This window comes from Lissotriton vulgaris, chromosome 1_1, assembly GCF_964263255.1.
Source record: "Lissotriton vulgaris chromosome 1_1, aLisVul1.2, whole genome shotgun sequence".
NCBI classification, from domain to species: Eukaryota; Metazoa; Chordata; class Amphibia; order Caudata; family Salamandridae; genus Lissotriton; species Lissotriton vulgaris.
In genome coordinates, this window is record NC_141685.1 from 428,208,738 (window position 1) to 428,235,013 (window position 26,276).

At 42.8% G+C, this 26,276-nt stretch overlaps 1 protein-coding gene across 2 annotated transcripts in view; it reads left to right on the forward strand.

Moving 5' to 3' along the window:
- MYSM1 (Myb like, SWIRM and MPN domains 1) overlaps window positions 1–26,276 on the forward strand; it is a 400,819-nt gene that overhangs the window by 35,191 nt on the left and 339,352 nt on the right. For both annotated transcript variants that reach the window (XM_086952977.1, XM_086952986.1), the window contains exons 2-3: window positions 18,092–18,170; window positions 22,672–22,742. In XM_086952977.1, the coding sequence (XP_086809103.1) occupies window positions 18,092–18,170; window positions 22,672–22,742 (150 nt within the window). The remainder of the gene's footprint in view (window positions 1–18,091; window positions 18,171–22,671; window positions 22,743–26,276) is intronic.

Consider the following 26,276-nt stretch of genomic DNA (forward strand, 5'->3'; position numbering starts at 1 on the left):
CTGGGTTTTTACCCCCCTCCCTCTTACCGCATATAAAAGGTTGCTGCACCGCTGTTTGGCGGGTCCGGGTCCCGAGGGTGGTCCTGTGTGGGCGCCATTTTGCTTTGGGCTCAGAACTCGATCTGCGGGCGCTATCTTGGAGCGTCCTCGCGCTGGGATTGGACAGCCTATTTAAGGCGGATTCACCTGTCTTTTAGTCCTTGACAGGTACTAGCACTGCTGCGCACGCGCTGCTGCTGGCGCTTCAGAAATGTTAATCATCCTGGTTTTGTATTTGCTTTGTGGCTATTTTCTTCACTTATCCCCTGCTTTTAGCGGGATTTGGCTGGGTTTTTGCCCCCTCCCTCTTACCGCATATAAAAGGTTGCTGCACCGCTGTTTGGCGGGTCCGGGTCCCGAGGGTGGTCCTGTGTGGGCGCCATTTTGCTTTGGGCTCAGAACTCGATCTGCGGGCGCCATCTAGGAGCGTCCTCGCGCTCGCGCTGGGATTGGACAACCTATTTAATGCTCTCCTCTCCCGCGCAGCGGAACGCGCAGGTAGGACGCCCTCGCTTAGCCTGAGTCGTGCCAGAGTCCTGCCCGTCTGCGCCCGTCAGCGACGAGGAAGCGCGAGACGCGGTAGGACCTGGCCCCTTTCTGTTGTTGTATTTGTTTGGCACACCCTTTGGATGTCGACTTACTCACGGTCAGAGCTGCTTGCTATAGGGAACAGGGTCAGGATCTGTTCATGTGAGCCTGTGTACCCTTTAGTGGGCCCATACATCTGTGCCTGTAAGGGTTGGTCTCTAGAGAGCCCAACTAAGATCCGCTCTTTGGAAGATGCTACCCCAATTAAACGTAAGATCGATGCTGCTCAGGGCCTTCGGATCTGGTGTTTAAATGTGAGATCACTGGTCAAACATCACCAGTCTATACATGACTTGATTGAAAAAGAAGATCCTGATCTTTTTTCACTTACTGAAACCTGGCTTCAGGACTCAGATGCCGCTATTTTGAATCTTGCCTTCCCTCAGAATTACACGGTCTTTACGTTTAATAGGTCCACGAGAGGAGGTGGTATCGCCATGGCAGTTAAATCCTGCTTTCCTGCTGAATGGAAAGTTCTTGGACTGCCTGCTTGTGAAAGTGCCCTCTTCAAAGTTGCTTTTAGTCATCACTTTACGTTTAGCGGTGTACTCCTCTACCGTCCTCCCGGTAATGATTCAGTCTTCAAATCCGCGCTGGCCGCTATGGTTAGCACTATAGCGCTCGGTTGTGCGAACTTTAACATCATGGGTGACCTTAATATTCACTTCGATAATAGGTCGTCCACAACCGTTAACACCTTGCTGGCGGATCTTGAAGCTCTTCAACTCATCCAGCTTGTTACTCTTCCTACCCACTCAGGGGGCCATATTCTTGACCCCTTTTTTTCCACGCTTGAGAGGGTGAAGGTGTCAGACCCGATGCAGATGGGATGGACGGATCATTTGCTAGTAGAAGCCTTTTGCCCTATCCACGATAAGCCTTTTAAATCGGTGGACAGGCCAACTCTAAAAAGGCATTGGCACAAGCTCAAACTTGAAGAGTTTTATAGTTTACTGGAACAGAAACCCTTGAGCGCCCTTGTGAATGTGGACCAAGGTTACCAGTTGTTCTGCACTTGGATTTCTGATGCCCTCGACTCTCTTATACCTATGCGCTGGTCGAAAGGCCATGCGAAGACATCCAGCCCATGGTATAATGAGTCCCTTGCCGAGCTGAAAAAAACTTGCCGGAAAGCAGAGAGGGATTGGAGAAGATCATATGATCCTGCTCTGAAAACCCTGTACTTTGCTAATCTGAAGTCCTATCACAGGGCCATCTGCAGAACACGGGCCGCATTCTATGCTCAGGAATTTTTGGCCAGCACCAATCCATCTAAACTGATTTTTAAGGTCCTGAAAGACCTTATGAAGAAAAGAGCTACCTCGGAAGTGATTTGCACCGACTCCCATTGTGAGAATCTGGCAACTTTCTTCCTGGAGAAAGTGCAAAAAATATACCGAGGATTTGATCCGTGCCGGCCGAACCCAGAGGTAGTTGACCCTAATTCTTTGGGGTACGAGACTTTGACCGTCTTACCTGAGTTGCCCACTGAGACATTTGACAAACTTAGCCTCAGTGTTAAATCAGGTTCTCCTCTGGACCCGCTGAAGCCAGCTCTTATTAGCACACTTTCCCCGCTGTGCCGAGCTCCTATATTGAATCTCATTAATATGTCACTGTCAACCGGAACGGTTCCTTCTGCTTGGAAACAGGCGTTAGTCACCCCTATCTTAAAAAAGGCTAATTCTGATCCCCTGTTGCCAGAAAACTACCGCCCTATATCCCTATTGCCTTGGATAGCTAAAGTAACGGAAGCCCATGTCAACTCGATCCTGTCTGAGCATTTGGCTCGTAACCAGATATTGGATCCTAGTCAGAATGGCTTCCGGCCAGGACACAGTACCGAGACGGCATTACTTTACATCATTGAACATCTTCGCCTGGTACTTGACTCCGGACGTACAGCAGCGCTCCTGCTATTAGATCAGAGCGCTGCTTTCGATACTGTGTCCCACCACATACTGATCCAACGCTTAGAGGAAGCTGGAGTAGCAGACATCGCCCTCCAGTGGTTCCGATCTTTTCTGTCAGATCGAACCTTCAAAGTGGCAATACCACCCTGCCAATCCACCATCCATCCCTTGGATCTGGGAGTCCCACAGGGCTCCTTGTTGAGTCCCACCATGTTCAACCTCTATGTGAAACCGCTAGCTGCAGTCGTCAAACAGTGGGGTCTGACGATGACCTCATATGCAGACGACACGCAGCTGGCGGTGACACTTAGTGGAGACCCTGATGTGGAAGCCCCCAGATTCCTAGCTGGACTCGTGGCAGTAGCAAGCTGGCTTCGCACCAACTGCCTACAGTTGAATGCCACCAAAACTGAGGTGTTGGTGTTGGGGAAACACGCTGAGTTATGGGGAAACCAGTTGTGGCCTCCAGAGCTGGGCGTTATTCCGATCCCAGCTTCAGGAGTGAAAAATCTAGGAATTTGGCTGGATCCCGCGCTCACTTTCACGGACCACACTAAGAAGGTGGCTGCCACGTGTTATGGTATCTTGCGTGGCATAAGGCCGGTTTTAAAGTACTTTGATCCCCCTACCCGGCAACTCGTGGTCCAGGCATCGATTTTATCCCGGCTGGACTACGGAAGTTCGCTGATGTTAGGGGTGAACCAGGCTGAGGCCTCCAGGCTCCAAAGGGTTCAAAATGCCGCGGCGCGGGCCATTGTGGGCCTTCCCAGACATTGCTCTGTGTCGGGTACCATCTTGGCCCTACACTGGCTACCGGTCAGACAGCGGATTAAGTTTAAAGCGCTTTGTCTGGCCTTTAAAATTATGAAATTTTCTTCGCCGCCGGCACTTGCCAACTTACTCACTCCTTACATCCCTCTGAGAACATTGAGATCAGAGGCTCTTCATCTGGCAGTCTGCCCCCGTTTTAAATTGAGCAGAATGGGTGGCCGCTCTTTCCGGGTGCTTGCAGCAGGGTTGTGGAACTCGCTCCCGGTGCACATCCGAGCCCTCAATGACCTGTTAGGCGGGTGATTAAAACTTTCCTGTTTCCCGCCTCTGAGTAGCCGTCCCTCTTCTTTTACTGTGTGTTATGTTATAGTACCTGTCTAAGCGCCAGGACGCCCCTTTGCTGGGGCAGCTGTGCGCTATAAAAATATAAATAACATAACATAACATAACATAACATAAATTAATATTATTTTTTGATTGTTTTGTTTTTGGGCCCCAAATAAAATGGATGCCTAAGAATCGCGCATGGCTGAGAATTGTTAGCAGTGTGCTGAATGAGAGACGCATGCGCAGAAGATTGTGCCAGCTGCATGAACTGCCAAGTGCCTCAAGTGAAGACACATGGCTCAAAGCAACAATGAACTGTACACTCCTTTCATCGTGCCGATGTACCAGTGTTTGTTGGAGAGTGTCATCCCTGCGTGCGATGTGAAAACGAGAAGGAAATGGACTGATACATTTTTCCACCTAAATGTTGCAATATTTGTATAATTTTTGATGGTGAAACATGTGACTGTATTAAGCCTTAACGCTTCCTTTGTTAAAACTGGTATGAGTTGGATTTGCAATGAGAACAGGATGGGGAGACCCTCATGTCACCTATGCTAACCAATCACAGTGCGAGTTTCTACTGAAACTGCAACATTATTAGTGTAGTCAGCCATGAATTAGAGTATACATAATGAACCTTAGGGGGGATGTCAGGTCGTAGAGGAGAGAAGGGGAGAGGAGCAGATCTGACCAGACATCATATTGGTTAGGTACGTGAATGTCGCAGGTGCAGCCTGGGAGGAGATTGCGTCCGAGGAGAGACCGTTAGAAGAGGGGGTCAGAGAGGCATAGGCTGGCCTTGCACGTCATATTTTTGGCCTTGCACGTCATATTTTTGGCAAGGCAGATCACATTCCTCTGTGGTCCGATGAAGGGAGGGCAGCCTCTCTGTGTGAAACACAGAGAGACAGATGAGCAGACCAGGGCAGAGAGAGCAGCTGATGGAATAGGTTTAGATTTAGATGCTAAAATCCTAAGTTTATGCTTTGACTCAACAGTTTTGAAAAGATTTATTTGTCTCATGCATGTATTTCTCCTTTTGGGAGATGTTTGCCAATTATTGATTAGCCTTGCAAAACTCACTCTTGAATTATATTTTCCTGAAATCCTTAAAGAATTCTGACTGACATTTGATGTCTCATTCCCTTCCTTTATGGAGTGCTTGTTTATGCACCCTATAATATGTTCTGTATTCTATTTATTTTCTAATTTCAATTCTGTAACCTGATTGATATTTGACTAATGAATAAAGGGTCAGAGAACTTTAACCTTTCAAACTAGAAAATGAACCCTTTAAACGCTCACAATTCTCTTTATTGGCTTAAATATTAATTGCATTTTGATTTTCCATGTTTATGTAAAGTATCCTGAAAGTGATACACAGTGGCAAAGGTCCATCACCTTTAAAGTGGTAAACTAGAGGTAAATGATGTTTTGCATTGAGAAATTACTGTGAAATTACAGCTGGATCAGTACACAACGCATCTGGATAAGTGACAGGCACGCTTCTATTTTGACCTGTCATCTCAGTGCATCTTGCTATTCAGTGACTGGCACACTAGCGCTTTTCACCTCTTAAGACAACTGCAATTCATACTTCAGGGCTCGACAAATCCACTCGCCCGCTCGCATTTGCGAGGGAGAATGGATGAGGACGAGCTATTTTTAGGTCCTACTCGCCCTTTCTGGCGAGTAGGAAGTCAAACTAACTTTTGTCCTCTGTCTTTGAAAACAGAGCAAAAGTGACAAGATAACATTATTTAAAGGCATTTTTATTGCTCATTAAGGGAATGAGCAATAAAGATACCTTTAAATCTTGTTAACTTGTCACTTTTGCTCCGTTTTCAGAGACGGAGGTCAAGTGGGTTGCAGTCAGGTCGAGGGGATTTTCCATGGTACTAGACCAGCAGGACTAGTACCATTTTTCGGATTTGTCGAGCCCTGTACTTTATTGACAGTAACTTTATAACCTCCTTTTATGACTTCTTATTTTATTTTTTTCTTCTCAATTGTGGTGGTGGGTATTTGTATCCTCTGAATTTAAAGCCTTATTTCAAGTAGTGTGAATAATAATTTTTGAGAATCGTAACCTGGGGGTACTGAAGAACATTAACCATCCTTTACAGACCCCCCAGGATTTCGCGATTTCGCTGCAAACCGCGAAAGCAGCACTTTTGTAAAAATGCCGCGATTTTTACAAAAGTGCCCACGAAATCGGAACAAACAGAAATGAACGTCTCTGTTTCCACTAACTATAGATTTTCTTTCACATATTATATTATAAAGTCAAACAAAAAACTGCATGCCTTCCTTTCTTGAATTACAAAATCCGTATTTGCCTTTCACATACTGTAAAATGTAATTAGATTGTCCTTCTGAATAAAAGAAGAATCCATTCTGCTGTTTTACAGCAGCCCGATGGAGGCGCATGTGCCTTCTTAAAATCGAGGAGACAAAAATATGAGTTACACAGCCTAATAAACGTGACATATCTGCACGATCACATGCTGAGCTCCCCTTAATCTTCTGTAAAATAAGGAGCTCTGTTTCTGTGATATTATGATTCACTTTGGAGTCCAGAAATATAAACGGGGGAAACATTCCCATTGTTAGAAGATGTGACAATCTTGTGCTTAAAATGTGTTTAAGCCACGAAGGCACAGAGGAAGGATAAAAATAGCGAACACACCTTTAGATATGGTCCTGCAGAATGTGGCTGATCTATGCAGCGCTTTATTTATTTGAAAAATGTAGAGAGATTCCAATGTGCATGGCCAATATGTTCCTTCGACGATGCCTCCTTCTAATGTCTACTTGGGGATACAGTTTCAATTTGTTTAGTGAGAACACTGTGTTTTTATTGTTTGGCATGTTCAATCATCTGACCTTGTGACTTTGACTGAAATGAAATATATATTGGCCTCTCTCCCAGGTGATATAAATGGGGAGCTTTTCTTTGTATAACTTTTCTCCCAGGGTTTTGGGGCTTCTGACAGACTTGGTGCACAGTTACACAGCAATTATGGTTTGCAGGTGCAGACTTTGATTTAGTAATTCCTGCCCTCTCCTCACCCATTGATCCCTGCCCTCCCCTCATCCACTACTGCTTAAAAACTGACAGATAATCAAGCGAAACGTGTACAAATATACATGTATAGTATTCAAGACCCATGCCCTTGAAGGCAAGCTATTCCCATGCTCTGGTGCTAGCCTGTGCATTTGATGTGTGAATGGATTCTTTACTTGGCACACATGCACGCTTTAAAAGTCTTTCACAAACAAGTGGCTGGTTATATTTATGACCCCCCTCCTCAGTTTTGGGCCTTTTCGATTTCCTGGTGTCAAGCTCGATCAGTTATGAAAACATTCATTTCTCTGTAACACACCCAAAATGTTCTCACTCTGGAAGGCGTGTGCACAATTATGATAATGTTCAAGCTGATAAAACAATGCAAACCAAAGCTCTGACATGCAGGGTGTTCCATGTGTGATGATACACAACCATAAACACATTTGTGAGAGTTTGAGCTATTGGCATTGTAAATGATAATGACATTTATTTATGTGTTGGTTTTCAAAACCGATAAAAAAGGTATTGCCATTAACAAAGCCAATAGCTTAAACATTTGCAAATGCGAGACTTATTGCATTGCAAATGCTTGACATGAAAATGACTGCTCAGAAGAACTGCAAGATTAACACGACAAGCATACATGTTCCGTGGGCATTTATTCATTAACATGTTTATGTCCTATATGTAGCCTTGAAGCCAAACAAAGTGTTTACATTGTAAATAAACCAAATATGCATAGCTTCATGTTGTTAAATAACTCAAAAACGAAGATATCTGTGTTTGTCGTAGGAAAAACTGCCAAATAAAATGCTGCAAAATTGCCCTAAACTTCCATACTAGTGCCGCTAAATTTGCTAATCCATGCCGCTATATCCTGGGCTGTCCGCCTTTATTCTCTACAATGCAGAAAGCTCCGGCACCACCAGTGGGTTGAAAAGCAATGTGATTTTGCGCAAATGCTTTAGGTATGATAAGACTGATCATCTGGCTAATGATGAAGTGTGTCCAGTTTTTTTCCAAGTGTAATAAAAAAGTACTCTACGCAAGTGTGTGTAAAGCAAAAATGCAGACTTCTAACGTTAAGTCTGTGGAAATCAAGGATGCACAGGTTGGTGAGGATTTTGAATTTGGTCAGATTATTTTGCAGGTATCTGGCACTAGTGATAAGAACGAAACCTCCCTGATTGATAGTATATTGGTTGGAGGGGAGACCACCAAGGTTTTGTTTGATTCGGGGTCTAAAATCACGATTGTTTCTAAAAAATAATTTCAAAGATAAATCAGAAGGCCTGACATCAATCCTTATACGTATGAAGGTGAACCCATACAATTGAGGAGTTATTTCAAAGGGTTGATACAATATAAAGGTCGGTATACAGCAGGCAAAATGTATGATTCTGAAAAAGGAGAGAGTATCCTAAGCTGGATCCATCAAGGTGACTTAGGTCGAGAGGTGTGGTGCAGTGACCAGGGCAGCTGACTTCGGAGCACAGGGTTCACGGTTCGATCCCCGGAGGCAGCTCAGCTCAGCATCATGTGACTCTGGGCAATAGCTCAGTTAATTTTCACGACTGTCCCCAGCGCCTTGAGACCCCTAAGGGTGAGTAGTTCGCACTTTACAAATACGAATTTAACGGATTTTAGGTATCCTACTGGAAACGAGTGGTAGCCCCTCTATTTTTTTGAAGGAGTGTGTGTGTGTGTGAGACCCTTCACTTCACCTCGGGTAGTTGTAACATTGAGGCTGATATAAGAAAGGAGTGCCCCAATGTATTCAGAGAGGAGTTAGGATGTTTGCGAGGCTTTCAGCATGAGATACGTTTGAGTTCTGGCGCACAGCCGGTGTGTTGTGAATTGAGTAATGTCCCCATAGCTCTTAGAGATTAGATGCAAGCAGAAATAGAGAAACTAAAAAGGGGAATATTTGAGGAAGTTGAGGGCACGGAGTGGCTAGCACCAGTCGTTGCTGCACCAAAGTCCAATGGCAGTTTACTTCCATGTGTGGACTTTAGGAATTTGAATAAGTGTGTCATTGTGGACAGGTATCCCCTTCCTAATATTTCTGAGTTGCTGGTGCTTGGTGGGGCCAGAATATTTCATACGATCAGTGGTTTTGAAGTAGTCCTCTATGTACTAGACTGCATTCATCACTCCCTTTGACACTTTCTGATTTGTTCGTATGCCTTTCGGTTTAGTTTCAGCAGCATCAGTTTTCCAGCGTGCCATGGAGAAGGTATTAAAAGGCATTGAGGCAGTATGTGTCTACCAAGATGACATCCTTGTCTATGGAAAAGATGGCGAAGAACATGATGTGCGTCTTCGTAATGTGTTAAAGAAACTTGAGGACTTCAATTTGACCATTAAGGCTGCTTAATGTCGTTTTACCACCACAACAATCAATTATCTAGCCCATACCATCAAAGGTGATGGAATAATGCCCAAGGATGAGTTGGTTGGTACAATTTCGAAGATGAAGTCTCCTACATCACAGGAGGAGCTGATGAAGTTCTTGGGGATGGTTGAGTATTACAACATGTTTGTGGAAAATTTTGTTGAGTTGAGTACGAACATAAGGTTGTTGTTGAAGGGAGTTTGTTTTGTGTGGGAAAAGGCATGTGAGCAAGAGTTTGTTGCTTTGAAACAGAAACTTAGTAGGTCTGCTAAGTTGAAAGCTTTGATCCACATAGAGTATCCTTTGTTACGACGGATGCTAGTGCTCATTGTCGAGGTGCACTACTGCAGGAGGAGGGGAGCGAAGGAATGAACACCATCATGTTTCTATCACGTAGATTGAATGATGCTGAGTCACGTTATTCAGTCATTTTAAGAGAGGCCCTTGCTGTGTTTTGGGCAGTAAAGAAATTGAAGAGGTTTTTGTGAGATGTCAAGTTTGAAGTAAGAATGGATCACAAGCCCTTATGTGAGACATTCATGAGAAAATGTATTGATTTGATGTCAGGGAGGATAACCAAGTGGGTGATCGCATTACCCGAGTATGAGCTTGTGATGAGATACGTACCGCGGGCTGAGAATGGAATTGCTGACACATTGTCATGACTTGTCTCTAAGGATTATGAGATGCAGGATGATTCTGAGTCTTGTGGACATGAAACAGAATTTGTATGTGCAGTTGAAAGTGCAGTCGTTCCTGAAGAGCAGTGACTAGAAGAATCACAAAATGATGCTGTACTGTCAGAAATGATGTTCCTTGTAAGAAACAGTTGGCACTCTAGAAAGCAAGCCTCAGAAGATGGCAAGATTTATTGGGGTGTGAAGAACAAATTGAATACATGTGAAGATCTCTTATGTCGTGGTACACGACTCGTTCCCCCAGTCAAGCTTCGGGAAAGCTATAGGTCTGGCACACAAATTTGATTGTGGTTTGTCTAAAACCAAAAAAAAAGGCTCTGCTTCTCTTACTGGTGGCCAGGGATGGATTTACAGATTGAGAGGTTGGTGCGTGAGTGGTTATCTTTCTCCTTGAGTGAGAAATCTAAGCAAGTGAGAGTTCAACCCAATGGTTGTTGGACCTTCTCCCTCCGGGCCATGGAGAGATATTGCTCTCAACATTCTTGGTCCAATTTGGTGATGGTCAACAAGCCTATGTAATTGTGGTTCTAGTCCTGTTCTCTAGGTGTCCTGAAGTGCGTTTGAGTATGGGAATAGAAACCAAGCATGTGGTTTTATTTCTGAGTGAGTTGATGACCTGTGAGAGTTATCCTGAGGTGCTCTTGACAGACAATCAGGTTCAATTTGTTTAGCAGGAGATGGGGGAGATTTTAGGGTCAAGAGCTGTAAGACATAAAAGGTGTGCTCTGTACAACCCAAAAACTAATGGAATGGTAGAGAGAATTATTAGACTGCTCAAGGAGACCATATTTCTGGCAAAAGCTAATGCTTTAAATTGGAAGGAAGAGTTAAGAAAGAAAGTTGAGCTATATAGTTCTATAGGATGACGCCCTACATCACAACAGGCAAATCCCCTTTTGAGCTATTTAGGGGTAGGTCACCTATCACTGCTATTGAACCTGCATGGGTGAAAAACTTGAGAGAAGGTGGTAATGATGGTGCACCTGCAGACACTTGGCGTGAGAGGGAGGCTAAGAAGGTGATGCAAAGAATAGCGAATTTTGATTGTAGAAAAGTAGTAGAAAAGACAGTTGTGGCGGTGGGGGACATGGTGATGATCAAACTTCCTGGGTGGTGTGGTGGTGGGTCTAAATTCTCGAAACCCATCTGTGTTATCAAGGTGTTTGACAATGCTGTAAAGACACAAGACCATCGCATCTGGAACCTTGGGAGGATTGTTGTGTACAAGGGTCCAAGACTGGTCTGTGAGGGTGTGGATCGTGATGGTATTGCATGCAAGGAGAATCTTCTTAATCCCAATATTAAGAGTAACCTCAGAAGGAATTTCACCATGTCAGTGAGAGGACTGGAATGTGATGAGAAAACGGAGATCCACACCAATAAAAAAAAAAAGCTTTGCTCAAGATTTATTTTAAGACTGAGATCTTCGCAAAAAGGACATAGTGCAACCTTCAGTCTCTGCAATGATAACCCATGGAGGAAAACAATAATGCGGTTTTACATTTAAGTAACCAACTTACAAATCCAGTCTTCGGGATGCACGGTCAGAAGAGGGCAAGGTTCAGGTAAGCACAAAGACTGCACGGCCAGCAGCACAGGGGCGACCTGGTGCAAAGGTCAAAGTTAACGAACAGGCCCAATGTTGTCTAATAAAGACTGTGGGTGCTTGAAGCCACACTGCTTGCAGATAAGTAAAGCGTCTGTAGGTTCAAGTTTTAGAGGTTTAGGTAACCACGGGGGCACAAGTCAGCACCAAACATACACCACCAGCAGCGCAGGGACGGCCGGTTGCAAGGTGCAAACACGATGTTGGGCGCCCAATGCAATTCAATGGAGAAACTGAGTTGGAGTATATGTAGCAATAAATCCCATACTGGCATCAGTGTGGGTTTATTGAGAGGAGTAGTTTGGTACTGTGGAATTCAGGTTGTCGAGCTACCAGGCCATGTTCTCTCTGACTTCCCTGGCACTTACACTTCCATATTGTATGGGCAAATCTGCTCATGTGGATATGTCCACACTTGGGATATAGTGTACCTGCCTTAGGGCTTGTAAGGCCTGCTACAGGGATGACGTACCTCTACCTTAGGCAGTGCGGGTTGGCATGGCATACAGGCAGTGTACCATGACGACTTTGTCATTTTTGTCTGCACCAGGGCATGCATGCTGCAGTGACCCTTTTCAATCCCTATACCATCGGTACCCAGGAACCATTTACATGGGGCCTGAAGGGCCAATTGCGGGACAGTTTTAGGGAAAGAACACTGGTACTGGACAGCAGGGACCCAGTACTTTGCAGTCAAAGTTGCATCAAAAGCCATACAAAAAGTATTGGTTGGGGGGGGGGGGGCTACTGCAACAGAACCCCATTTTCTCACACATAAGGAATTTGCCTTCCACAAATTCCAGACGATACTTATCTATGGTATGACAGCATAGATGAAAAAAATATGAAATAGTAACCTAAAAAACTGAAACGTATATCCTAAATCTGTTGAATGAATGCCTGTTTCAGGACAATGTGCCCTGAGAGTGTTTAGGTTTACGCCTTCACTTCCCTTATGATGTGTAAGTAGGCCATATATGCATACTCGTGCAGAAACAAGTTGGAAATGTAATGGCTACTTAATTCTTCGAGAAATTAAACTAACCTACTGGTACAGCAGTTATTGAGACATAATTGAAGCCACTGCTTCATAGTTCCCATAACTGAACATATTTGTAATTGGGCAGATCATATGCATTTTCTAGCTAACTTATGATATGCTAGTTAAACATTTCGTTAAAACTTTCATTGGCAGCCTAGAGTTCTGACCTTTTGTGAAGCTACATGTGAGGCCCACAGAAGTGTAAGACGGAAACCAGCATTTTCAATGCAACGGTCTCGCCTTTGCAAAAGTTAGAGCTATTGGCATTTTAAATGACATTTTTATTTATGTGTTGGTTTTAAAAAACAGATAAATAAATGGCATTGTCATTTACAATGCCAATAGCTTAATCTCTCGCAAATGCCACACACTCACAAAGAGCCCCACACACACAGACAAAGCCACACACACAGAGAGAGACACACACAGAGCCACACACACACAAACAGAGTCACACACAGACCCCCCACACACAGAGCCCCACACACAGAGCCCCACACACCCACACAGAGCCCCACACATAGACACACACAGAACCACACACACACAGCCACACACAGAGCCACACACAGAGCCACACACACACACACACACCCTGGGACGCAAGTGGCGCTTCCCGACACAGTGACGGCGTCGGAAATGTTTTTGGGGGAACCGGCCTGGCATCTACGAGAAAAGAAAATCGCCAGAGAAAACATTACAAATGAAAAGTCTATGTGTCAACTCCACTGAGGCGAAAACGGAATTCTTGCTCTGTCTTGCATAATCTCTACAGAGAAGCCTTCTGCATTTTTCGTTCACCATCTCCTCCGTTGTCTTTCCTCAGCCATCTCTGTGACCGAAAGCCCCTGCACCCCACAGCTCTCCAAGAAAACTCCTCTCCTCCTCTGCTACCTCTAAAATATAAGGTCCACGAATCCCTAACACAGCATAAGTGAGGATCCCTAAACAATGCTCCTTCTCTGCCATATTAATGGAAAGAATCGTGCTCCTCCTCCCAGTCTCTATCAGAGAAGAACCTTAAAAAGCTCGCATCCTGCGCTATCTTTGAGAAGCCATTGCATCTATTCGGCTCTCCAAAGTGCAGTTCTCTGAACACTTATCCTCCTTCCATATAACATCAGGAAAGGTCCTGTATACGTCTTCTCCTCCACTAAACTCTGAGAGAAGCATAATGCATGTCCGCTGCCCTCTGAACACATCCCCTCCTCAAAACTAGGAGGGAAGGTCCCTGAATCTCCCGCCCTTTACCTGCTGTCCATAGGTTGATACCTCTCCTCCTCGACTACGAAAGAAGCACCCTGAAACCCCCAGCCCGCACCCAAGCTGCTGCCCATGGATGAGGACCCCGTCTGAACACATCTGCTCCGCTACTTCAGAGCCCACCTCGAACTCTGATGCAATTATAAGAGAAGCTCTTATGACTGCAGCCTACAGCTAGCGCTGCGAGAACAGGGGGGTGGCTACCACAGGTGCAGCAGCTGCAGTGGCACCGAAGCCCAAAAGCATCCCCCTTAGAAGACTAGAAATCTATTTTTGTCATACCATAATTCGAATTAAAGTACTGAACCATTGTTCCATTTAAACTGATGTTTCTTTTGTTATAACTCGGTAGCACTCGTGTTCGACCTCAGGAGGATGAAAGACTAGCTGGGCCCTCAGGGGTTAGAGATGGTGACCAAGCAGCCAGGGACATTTCCATAGTGGAATGCATTAACTCACTGAGCCATCGGACCCTCTCATCAGCCATTTGCCGCTCAGAAAGGGAATCTGTGCGCGCGGCGGCTGTGGGAATGGTCTGATCAGGTCTGATCACAGCCTCCGCGCGCAGGGGCTCTAGAGCGATGCTCGCGCTCTCTCTCTCACACAGATTTTTATTTGAGATGTGGAAATCGCTGGACAGACGGAGCTGCTTCGAAAGCCTGCTGCACACCCAAGTGTCAGATCAACAAACCACGCTCGGAAAAGCGGTTGTTTTCGTCGCCAACTGCGGCGTCACCTTTCTAAAGGCGATTGCGCGGAGGGAGGTGGGTGATTACACGAAATAAGAAACTCCCAGAGAACTGCTAACCAGCTCCCCGTGGGTGGATCAACGCACAGGCAGCTGCGGACGTCAGGAGTTAAGAGGAATCAGCGAGAGCCCGGAGGGGAGTCCAGGAGCCCACTGAAGGGATTTCACAACCTAAGATATGGGAAATTGCTGAGTTGCTGCAGGCAGAAGTGCTGGAAAGCAGTGACCTATATGGGGGAAGGCTTAAAGTAGGGGAGATCATATACATGAATCCTGAGCTGAAGGCAGAGGTGAGGGAAAGGCATCCGCGCGAGAAGCCAGCTGTATACAAGCAGGGCCGGGGCTGGAGACACGGGCAGCGGGAGCGGGAGGGATTGGGGGGGCTGGAACGGGCACACGGACAGCAGGAGGGGGGGTGGGAACGGGCACACGGACAGCGGGAGGGGGTCGGGAACGGGCACACGGACAGCGGGAGGGGAGCACTCATCAGGACTTCTTCCGGCGGCGGTCGGCCTGGAGGAATGACCCAAAAAAACTTAAAAATAAATAAATAAATAAACCACCGCCCACCACCGCAATGACGTTTGCAAAGGGGCGGAGAGCGAAAAAATCGCCGGAACGCCCACGAATCTGCTCGGGGAATGAGTGACGCATCTCTGTTCCAATAGCTAGCCTCCATTTATGGAGCTAGCCAATGGAACAGAGAGGCGGGACAAAGCCCCAAACTGATTCTCAAAAGTTTTCGCCTGCGCGAACGCTGCTGTGCAGCGGACGCCAGGCGAAACCTAAAAATAAAAGATTTAAACTAAACAAGTACTGACAAATCCAATAGGGCTTGCATTTGTTGCCAGCATTTTGGCAATTCTTGTTTTGTTTTGGGTGCTCTTCGGCCTTCATCAGTCTTAAAAAGAAAAAAAAGAAACATTTTCTAAAGGCAAAAAAACACACCCACACACACACACATTAACATAGTACTTCCCAGCACTGAAGGGAACTACTTTGTGTAGGGAGGTGCTCCTTGTGAAAGGGCAACATGCCGTAATTCATATGGAGCCAGCCAGTGGCTGAAGTAGGCCAATGCATTGCCCCTTGATGCATGCTCACGTGTGTGGAAGAAAAATGTGAATAACAAAACCATATGCGAGTGGATTACATTTGGCTGAAAACCCCCTACAAGTAACTATGGTATACACATGATTTTAGTAAAATCAAAAGATCTTTGCTAGCACAGACCTAAGAAAGCCACTTGTTCTGCCAACCTCCTACCTTTGAGAAAGTAGGAAGGAAAGAAAGAAGAAAATAATGTACTAAGGAAGGATAGGTAGAAAGTGAAAAGAAGGAAATAAAGAAGGCTAGAGAGAGAAAAAAGAGGAAAAGAAAGGTAAAGGTCAGTAAAAAAAAAAAGGAAGGAAAGAAAATGCAAGAGGGAGGGAAAGAAGGCAAGAAAGAAAATTAAAAGAATGAAGGAAAGAAGACAAGAGAGAAGAAAAGAAAGAGTGCAAGAAGAAATGAAAGTTGGCAAGAAGGAAAGACAGGAAAGTAGGCAAGAAGAACTGAAAAAAGGCAAAAGAGATGAAAGCAATAATGAAGAAAAGAAAGCAAGGGTAGGGAATAGAAAGTTAAAAGAAGGAAAGAAAGGCAAATGAGAAGGAAAGAAGAAATGCAAGATTGAAGGCAAGTAGGGAAGTAAGAAGATGGAAAGAATGCAAGAGAGAACGAAAGCCAGAGAGGGAAAAAAGCAGGTAAAAGTCAAGTAAGAAGAATGACAAGGCAGTAAAGGAAGACAGAACATGGAAAGAAAAGGCTAGCGAAAGAAAGTAGAAGGAAGGAAGAAAGGAAAAATTAAAATAAAGGTAGCAAGAGAGAAAGAAAAAAGGAAAGAAATATGGAAGGAAACAAAGAAGAAAATGTTACAAGTGATTCAAATTAAACCGAATAAAGACTGGTTCTCTCACTGCGCAAAGTTTATTAAAGAACCATTTGGGAAAGTCCAGAATAAACATGCTCTGAAGAATTGTCTGATTATAAATTCACATCATGTAACATTGAAGCCTTCGGTTTGTGTACTGCATATGCTGTAAAAAGATAATGACTTCATACAGAACAGTTTCAAATGAATGCAATCCGTATTTTGTGAAATATTGGCTGTCAAGTAAGCAAAGAACACCCCAAAAGGAATTTACAACATCATTGGCAGGAGACAGAAACATACATTTGGAATGTGCCCTGTGCTTACATCTGGTAGAAAGCACCCTGCTATCACATCAAGCATTAAACACAAAGTCAACATTAAAGTAGTAAGTGAAAACAAAAACACTGGCACTGAAGGAACTACCTTCTCTGCGGATGTGCTTATTGTGAGAGTGAAAATGCAAGCAATCCAAGTGAAGTTAATAGAAACAAAATGTGAATGACACAACAACAGACCAATGGCTGAACGTTCCTTTATGTAACTGTATTATACATATCATTTCAGTAAAATCAACACGTATTGGCTAATGCCAGACCTAAAAATTTGTTTTTTTGCAAGAGTTATCGAGTTGCATATACTGCTAAATTAAGCACCAGATTTGTCTTAGCCTGTGTGTTATGTCAGGCATTGGTGAATTAGAGTGTGTTGAAGATATTTTTTACAAGATACAGCTAACAATGAACACTGATTGGAATTAGAATGTGTATGTTTCATATAGTTTTTATGACCATATGGTAATAAAACAATGAACAATGACCAGGACATTGGATTTACATGATTGTGGCCTAAATATGAATATACCATCCTAATAATGTACCTCATAATATGCAGATTTCAACAAAAGTTTCTAGCTCAAATCCCCTAATGTAACAGAGTTTGTTTTTTCTTGTTGCATAAGTTGGCTAACTTTTCTTTAATGTGATCCATTGATGCAAAAATCTAGCAGCCATAACCATGGTGAAGCCCTTGTTGATGTGGGGTCTGTGATTATGATGATGAAACCCATATTTCAAATTGAAAAGTGAAGTTTTCCGTATTTCAGAAATTATTGTGAAATATGGGGATTTTGAATCGCTGTGTTTTATGTAATAAAATCATCCAATCATGTAATTTTTGAGCTGGTGGAGTTTTACTCGTTTTCATACATTTGTTTGCTTTTTACAGTCATAGAGTACACTTACAAAGATTTTGCACTTTTTAGCTGTGCCCTGGTCTTGTACTTTTGATCTACTCTAGATCCAGGCTTCTGGCTTACTCCTGTAATTCGGAATGAAACCAGGAGTATACAAATGCAGGTTACAGCAAAATTATCGCGATCCGGGTCGATTGTCTGCCTTACTTATTAGAAATAGTTTATTTTGTTCTGTAAAAACTCCAGGCACTTATTTTATAGGAGTTAACAGAAGACACTCAATAGTTATTGTAAATTAACAAGAGGTCCTCACTTAACCAATGCACGTGCCTTGTCCTAAAGGACAACAAATAAAGCGTATCAATGCTTCCGGAATCTATTGTGTTTGCATTCTTACTCATCATGTTTTTGTTAGAATCCTTTAAATATTAGGTAACATTTTCCTGATATATTTATTTGCTTTATTACTGACCATGGTTAATGTATTTGTGAAATACATAAAGGATCATCTCTTTGCATTCCAGGAGCTATGGAGACCTTGCTGGTGGCTTAGTACAGGATCCATTCCTTGATTCAGCCTGGAAAGTGGACAATAGCATCATTGTAAGTGTTTTGTGCAAAGCAGCAACTGTATCCCTTCTCTTGCTAAATCGTTTTCCCCACAATCGTGTCACTTTAGGGCATCAATTGTAGAAGGAGCAATTCCTTTTGTTTGTGGACACATTTGGAAGTGTCTGAAATACGCTTCTGCTTTGAAGATTATGTTAATTTTGCAAACTTTGATATTAGCAACTTGGGCAGGTTAGTTCAATTCTTTCAACTCCTGAAGGTAAATATCAGTAGTATTAAATGGATTCATTTGGAAGGACGATTCTGATCTAATCAGCAAGTGATAGAGGCAAGATATGTGTGTCGACTTTATGTTACACTTCCGGTGTCAACAGCACAATGTTCCTCATGCAACAAGGGGCTCGAATAATTTGGAATGGATTTAAATAGTGTTTATAAAGTTAGCTGCTCAAATTACTTGGTCATATTAAATTAAGGTTGACTAAATTAACAGTGTTAATATTTATTCAATGTATTTTTCCATTGTCTTTCATATATGTAAAGCAAACCATTTTATTTGTAGCATTTTAATAATTTTCCTTTATAATGGCATAGATATTCATTGAGTGGATTACTGCAGTGCATCTGGTACCCCATTTGCTGGTATCATTATAATTTTATATCAAAAGCTAAAGCAAAAGAAATCTGAGTAAAAGCCAACCACCATAGTTGGGATGTAGAGAAGCCAATCGCAAATATATTTTATTGATATTATATTAATAGCAGTAAATTGTGTGTGAACAGTATGCTTGACTTTTGCATTCATGCTGCAGATCATAGCAGCTTGAACATGGCATAGTGACACAATTGTATGCATATTAAGGATGCCCTTTACTGATAACTGACCGATTAAGAAGAAGCGAAAATGGCCTACAGTTATGACTTTCCACCCATTATTTACCACAAGAGAGAGAAACATTATAGATTCTTTCGATCACAGACAAGCTGAAGGTTCCCATCAGCAAATTCACAGTAAGCTTGTTGTTCAAGCGAGTGTGTAGGTAACAGTGAAGCTGTGACTGCTTCTTTATTTGTAGTAGCAGTTCTGGTGTGTGTGTGTGTGTGTGTGTGTGGGGAGGGGGTGAGGGGCGTGGGAGTGTTTGTGCGGTAGAGAAGGTGTCTGAACCTATTCTGCATGTCTAAGGAAGCCTATGCTACTTCTGAACACGTGCTTGGGTGGGGGAGGCAGGTGGATGCTTTCACTGTTGATGTCTATTTGCACCTCTGGTTAGGAGAGACAAAAATAGTGTGTGCCAGTCTAAGCTTGCACTGCTGCTTTACAAGTTATGTGTGTCCCTTTTTCTCATATTTGGGTGTAATAGTTCTTGATCTTTCTTTCCCTTTTATCTATTGGGAAGATTGAATTTTTCTTGGTGGATAATTCATTTCCCCTTATAAGGAAGTCAGTTTAAGTGTACGTAAAACATCATATGACAGTTTTTGTATAAAAACTGAAATCCTGAATAGGTAGAGCCACCACTTTAAACCAGTCTCTAAACTGACAATCATTTGCAACCATCTTTGGTCTCTATATGCCAACACATCACCAAACGTTGTGTAGACATACTTTGGACAGCTCCCTGCTCCCTTGACATCAGCCTTTTCTTACGATCTATTCGGACTATGTTGTGTCAAAATGGCTGTGATGGTGCCTTTCACCTATGCTCTTGATGGGACTGATCCAGCGGAAGCGTGTGCAAATATTTTGGTAAGTTCAGACATAAACTACCTTACACAGCATAAACTCGAGCCTCAGCAACACTATTCACAATGACACAGAGTTTGGCCCAGAGAGACTCTATAATAAATCACAACCAAAAGGTCCTTCAATGGATCTTGGTATGAGCTAATCGGGACTCCGATAATTAGAGCCAGAAAGCCACTTCATCATTAGGACCTGGAGAAAAGAAGTGCCAAGCTAATAATAATATTTTCACAATATCAATAGTATCATTAATAAGAAACACAAACACATGAAATAGTCTTTAAATGCCTTTAACTAAAGTTCAGGATGAATGGTCAAAGCACAAAAATGCATTAGAATCATTTGTTAATAATTAATTTCTTTAGTGATACAGGTAAATCACAATACATCACAGCTAAGAGCAAATACATAATCAAATCCCATTTTGTGTGAGGGAGAGAGAGAGAAAGGTAACATTGCAAAATACAAAATGCAATTAGAAATCATACAAACCAAAGCTCAGTTGTAGATTTTTCAGCGGTAGAACACAAGTTGAGTCCAATAGAATGCTAGAGCACAGTGTACAATAGCCAGACCTATTGAACTTCACCAGCCGGTAAAGTGCAGGGGAATCAAGAGAGTTCAGTTCTGGGAAAATCAGGGTTCAAACCGACAGCATGTCAAGCTAGGGTTTTGCAAAGGAAAATAGCCAGAAGAGAAAGCACCCGTCCTATTCCCTCTGGGTAATTATACCTCCTTACATTATCAATTCCTTTTCACAAAATATCTTTTTCGCAGTTTGCATGATTTCCATTGGTCAAAATCTGAGGTGCCACCGTGGTGTGATAGTTTTCTATCCTAAATTGTCCGGAACCCATACGTATTGTCTTTGTTCAGTGTTCACTGTTTTCTAAGAATGTATAATAGCCCTTCCCTTCGGAAATTGGAAATATAGTTGAAACTTTTCATGTCCGCTCAACACGCTCTCCCCTGAGCTTGCAACAAGGTCCAATCTGTTGTTATACTTACAGAGAAAATGTCCATTATTCAAACTGTAGACAAGAAACTTCAACGATAATATTCATCACTACAATGCAATCAGGTCAACATTTCTAATCCATCTGAAGAAAGTACAAGAACTAAATACTTCGAGGCCTACATGAAAAACTACTAAATCATCATTTTCTAATGAATAAACAAGCTGTTATTGAACACATTTAGAGAAATAAAAATGCATAATAAATAATATAAGAAGGATCACTTCATTAAACTTCTAAGCATAGTCTGATTACGTTTCATAAAAAATATAAGCAAGCACTTTCTCTTATGATTTTCATGCCAAGTAAACTATAAGCAGGATTAATGTTATTTAAACGTTTCCATCATCCTATTTTGCTAAACTACAATTTTCAATAATATTTTTCACATTATTATCACAGTACATTAGTAGGTTTTTCTCTCCGTCATGAATGATTTAATCTCGAACCAGTTTGTGACGCTTTTGCATGCTTTTACGATGCAGTTTTAAACTTTCACGTATTCACAAGACTCTCAGTAATGTTTCTTAAGTAGGCATTAGTATCACACCCAATGAGCAGGATTAGATCAAGTCTGATTATCTTAAATAATCACACTCCATCAGGACGGTCTGCAAAAACAGTTTCAAAACCCCTAACTATTTAGCATATGATGATCTGTACACATTACATAGCGACAAATTCTCATAGCCGCCACTGCAGTTAACTGTGTCCCAAGATGTAGTGAAAACATGTCCATATGTAGTTTGTACGTGGTGATAATCCAAGAACATTGACATTGCTTGTTGTTCAAGTCTCCCAGCACAAAATATCCCAGCCAATGCCAAGGCGCATTTCATCATTGCAATGCCCAAAAACCCTGTTGTAAGCCTTGATTTCCAAAAATCAGTGCTAACTTGACTATTGCAACAGCCTCCTGGTTAGCCTAACTTAAAATGCATATCTTTTATTAGGTGATGTAGCCATCTTTGGTATGTGTATCACTCTCAATCTCTCTAGAAAAAATCTTACCTCCATTTCTCATCACTAGACTGACTGTCACTGAGAGCAGTGGCAGTGTGTACATTAGTGTTCCTGGTATTAACAGCAATGTTTTTAATGTAACCCTTTCCTGCTACGCCTTTCCATAAAACTCGTGTTCCACTGCCCAAAATCTATTTAAATATAGATTGTGTACCTTAGTCTCCATTGAAATGTGCTCTCTGACCGTGCAAAAATAATCCCCTCACTTTCACCTTTCAAGACTGCTTTAAAAATTCAACTTATCTGATTGGGGAAACAGATAAGGTAATCACCCCTGCTAGCAACTCCCTTCTCCACTGATCCCCACCCACCGAACTCTTTCTTTCTTGTTAATGTAACAAACCATGTTGAATAATGTGCATTGTGTGTATATATAATATCTATACATTACATTTGTCTTTTTTCCTTTCTTCAACCACCTGTCTTACTACATCCAGTACTTCTGGTACTAAAGTTACTTTTCAGTCAATACTAATAGAAACTTGAGACATTGTATACACCATATTGAAGCTACTGGTCCTCAGATGTACACGTTAATTGGGCATGACCAGTGTTTTGGACAAATAAGGCAGCAGCAAGGATGAATACTGAAGACTTTTAAGACACCATGCAAGCCCTATATTCTAACCCTACCTTATTTAAGATCGGGATCAAACAGTTGCTTTAGAAATTGTTGCCAACCATGGTTATTGAATACTGACCAGAAAATGACAAAATAAAAGTGAACATCTTGTTATTTTTCTTGCTTTAGCCTTGGACCCTGGACAGCTCTATCAGTGAGGAGAACAGGGCTGTCATTGAGAAGATGTTACTGGAAGAACAGTATCCTTTTGATATATTTTTGATTGTTCATTGCTCAGTTTTTGCAAAACTAACATGGAATTGTCATTTATTTTAACCCGCTTGGCCATTAACAGCCTACATTCTAGGAATCGTCAGTAAGTGAATTGTTGTAGTTTCTTTGAGAACATCAATAGAGGTGTATCATTTTGTGATACTGCCAAGAGTAGGAATATATTTTACTGAACATGTTTAAGATTGAATTTGTAATGCTGTATCTAATATTTTAACAATGTGGGATCAAATTGTGAAGCAAAGAGCTAGACAATTTATTGGAGGCAAACTAAAACAGTTGTTGAACAAGATAATGGGGAGGCAACTCATAATGGTCCTCGTCATGCTTTACGTATAATGTGTATAGTTTTAGGTTGCTCTATTTTAATGGTGTAGTGCTTTAGTTAAAAATAAATCGAATTGCCACAACCAGTAATGTATACCACAGACAACATGTTTCACAAGAGTTTAAGACCTAAAAAGAGAACATTTTGCCATATTTTATATGGGCAGCTCCTTTTATTTAATATGGGACTAAATAACTAAAAAGAACAGAAACCCCATTCAAACACAAAATGAATAAACACATGAAAGAATAGTCTGCAGAAAAGGCGAATGGTAAAAGTACTTCTATCCAATAAGTATGCCAGTACCCTAACATGACAACCAGCCACATATTCCTCCAGTCATCTTGCTGTTAGTGAGGTGTAGCAGTGGTGTGAGCTTTGGTTTTGCCATCAAACGACTATATCAAATAAATGTGCCTGTTGGCAGAGCTGTGCTGAAGAACCGGGTTTTAGAACCCAGCGGCGCCAGGGATAATGCCCGATGTCTTCGGATTCCCCTGCCTCGGCAAACCGAGACACGGGACACTTCTTGATGACGTCAAAGACCAAATTTATTGGCTGCAACCAGGAACAGAGATCTACGAAGCACAACACGGGTGGTTCGCTAGAGACTGCACAAATTCATGGAGCGGAGCATCGTCTTTTATGCTGAAAATCACATTCCTGGCTAGCATTGATTACATACAAACTGACCAATTGTAGGGTGACATTTCAAACATATCGCATGACGACAATCCCACTCTCCGTTGTCCAGCCCCCAGAGATGACAAGGCAAAATCCAACATTCCTGTTCAAACGGGCCGGACAAACCCATCATAAAGACCTCAACCCAAATCAATAATTAAGCCATAAAGGAAGGAACAGAAACGGATGAGAAGCAAGATAGAAGGGTGTGTGCGTGTACCATAAACTCAGCAATGTCCTGCTCTTTGATCTTTATCTGACCAGCTGCTTAACAAGGAACTGGCTCAGCGAGGTCAGCCTCGGGCAAGGGAGTCAGTTCGGCTAGGTCACACAGAAGTCAGCTAAGGTGTACGTGTCCCAAGGACTCGTTCGGCCATAGTCATCGGCCTATGTGAGGGCAACCACACAAAATGGCTGCCGCACACAAAATGGAACCCGAGGGTTCAAACGAAATCCCTGAATACGTAGTGTTCTCATTGATCGATTATGACGAAAACACTCGTACACACCGCACTCGTCATTTGCGGTTCGCTGATACCAAAATCGTCTATATCCGACGACCTTTATTGAGCAGGTTCGGAATGACTGAACCACAGGACCGTAGTACCACAGAACCACAGTGCTGTAGTTAAAGCCTTTCAGCATGGTGCACCAATAAAGGGAGTCTTGGCACTCATATACAGATATAATTGTTCCAGTCAAGGAAGAATGAAGCCCAGAACAATGTTGGGTCTCTTACACTCACCTAACCGGCAACAGTAGAGCATGTCCTGCACTCTCATTTTGATATATCTGGATTTTGTTACAACAACAGTTTATGTCAGTAGAGGGTGGCGAGGGAGTGTCGGACAACAGAAGGAGAAAATGGAGGGGTGGAGAGTCCAAACCTTTTCCACAGAAGTAGTAGGTTTCAATTTGTACCTCGTCCTACTACAGACTCTTGAGCTTCACACCCATCACCATACAAGAATGCCTTTCTGCCCTGCCAGGTTTCACACTTGTGAGGTTAGATTAATACATTACTTAATTATCTGTAAGAACCAAATTCCCAAACAGTTAAGGACCATCAATCTCTCTGTGATATGTCTGATGATGATTGATATAAAAATCATGTGACTGCCCTGAGCAATTGCTTTGTTGAGGCTTTGACTGGTCTCCCCGTATAAAGCACTGCTTGCTTAACCATGGGCAATCCATGTGCATTTCATTGTGTACTGTGCATAGACAGACCCTGAGAGTGCTATTAGTGATTCAGTGAGAGAACTGTTGCCTGATCTGGGGAGAGACGGACATGTGTCCCAAATTCATTACCTTCCTCCTGCCACCTGCCTCAGCCTGGACTGGCAGTTGGCCTTGCACAGCACCTAGAAGAGGTATGAAATTGTACCACCAGACAGCCATCGGCGATGTGCCATCAGCTACATCAAGCAGTCTATGCTTTATAGATTACAGCGCAGACCGAAGCAAACCCTGGCAGAAACTGGACAAGTGGGGGATACCGGGCCACTCCTGAAGCAGCTAATACTACTCCATTCCAACACCTGGGTCAAGAGCAAAATTGATAGCGGGACGCACCTTTCCGAGTAAATTAACACCACCAAAGGACTAAAACAAGGATGCGTCCTTGCCCCCATGTTGTTCAACTTTTTCCTCGCGGACTTGCCCGGAGAATTGGACAAAACCAACTCACACGTGCCACGGCTGGGAGACATCTCGCTATCAAACCTCCTTTACGCTGATGACTTGGTCTTAATAAGTCGGTCCCCGATTGGACTGCAACAGCTCTTGGGCACTACTAACAAATTTTCAATAAACAATGCTTTGAAGATTAACTTAAATAAAACTAAAGTTATGTCAGTGAATTACAATAAATCAAAGAAACTGGCATGGTCCCTGGATGGACAGAGGTTAGACCGAGTCACCAACTATAAATACCTTGGCGTATTATTAGACAGCAGAGGCTCGTTCAAACCCCAGCTGGAGGCTATAACACAGAAGGGCACTACATTCCAATTCTCAGTGAAGCCATTAAATAAAGTTCTCCCTGATCGATCATTTGACGCCCTCCTACAGGTGATTAGAGCACGCCTACAGCCTATGCTTACATACGAAGTGAACCCATGCAAGGGAAAGACGCTAATGCTCTAGACAAAATAATCAGCAGAGCATACAGGGCAATTTTCCATCTGCCAAACTATGTGTCTCCTGCCCGAATCTGCCTCAAATTCGGCATTCAAAAACAAACTGGGGAGAGAAGAGGCGCCTACATAAAATGCTGGCGCAAAATCAAAGGCGCGGAGCAAGGTACCCAAAATGCTCATCTATGGACAGAACTGTCAATAGGATCAAACTCGCCCGCTAAGAAATACCTTCTAAACTCATTGAAACATCTGGATTTAACTAGCCTTTGGGAGTCATCAACTGACAATAATAGTTTCAAAAAGGTGGTAACAAAAGTTACTAAACTGATATCATCTATTGAAGATCAAGA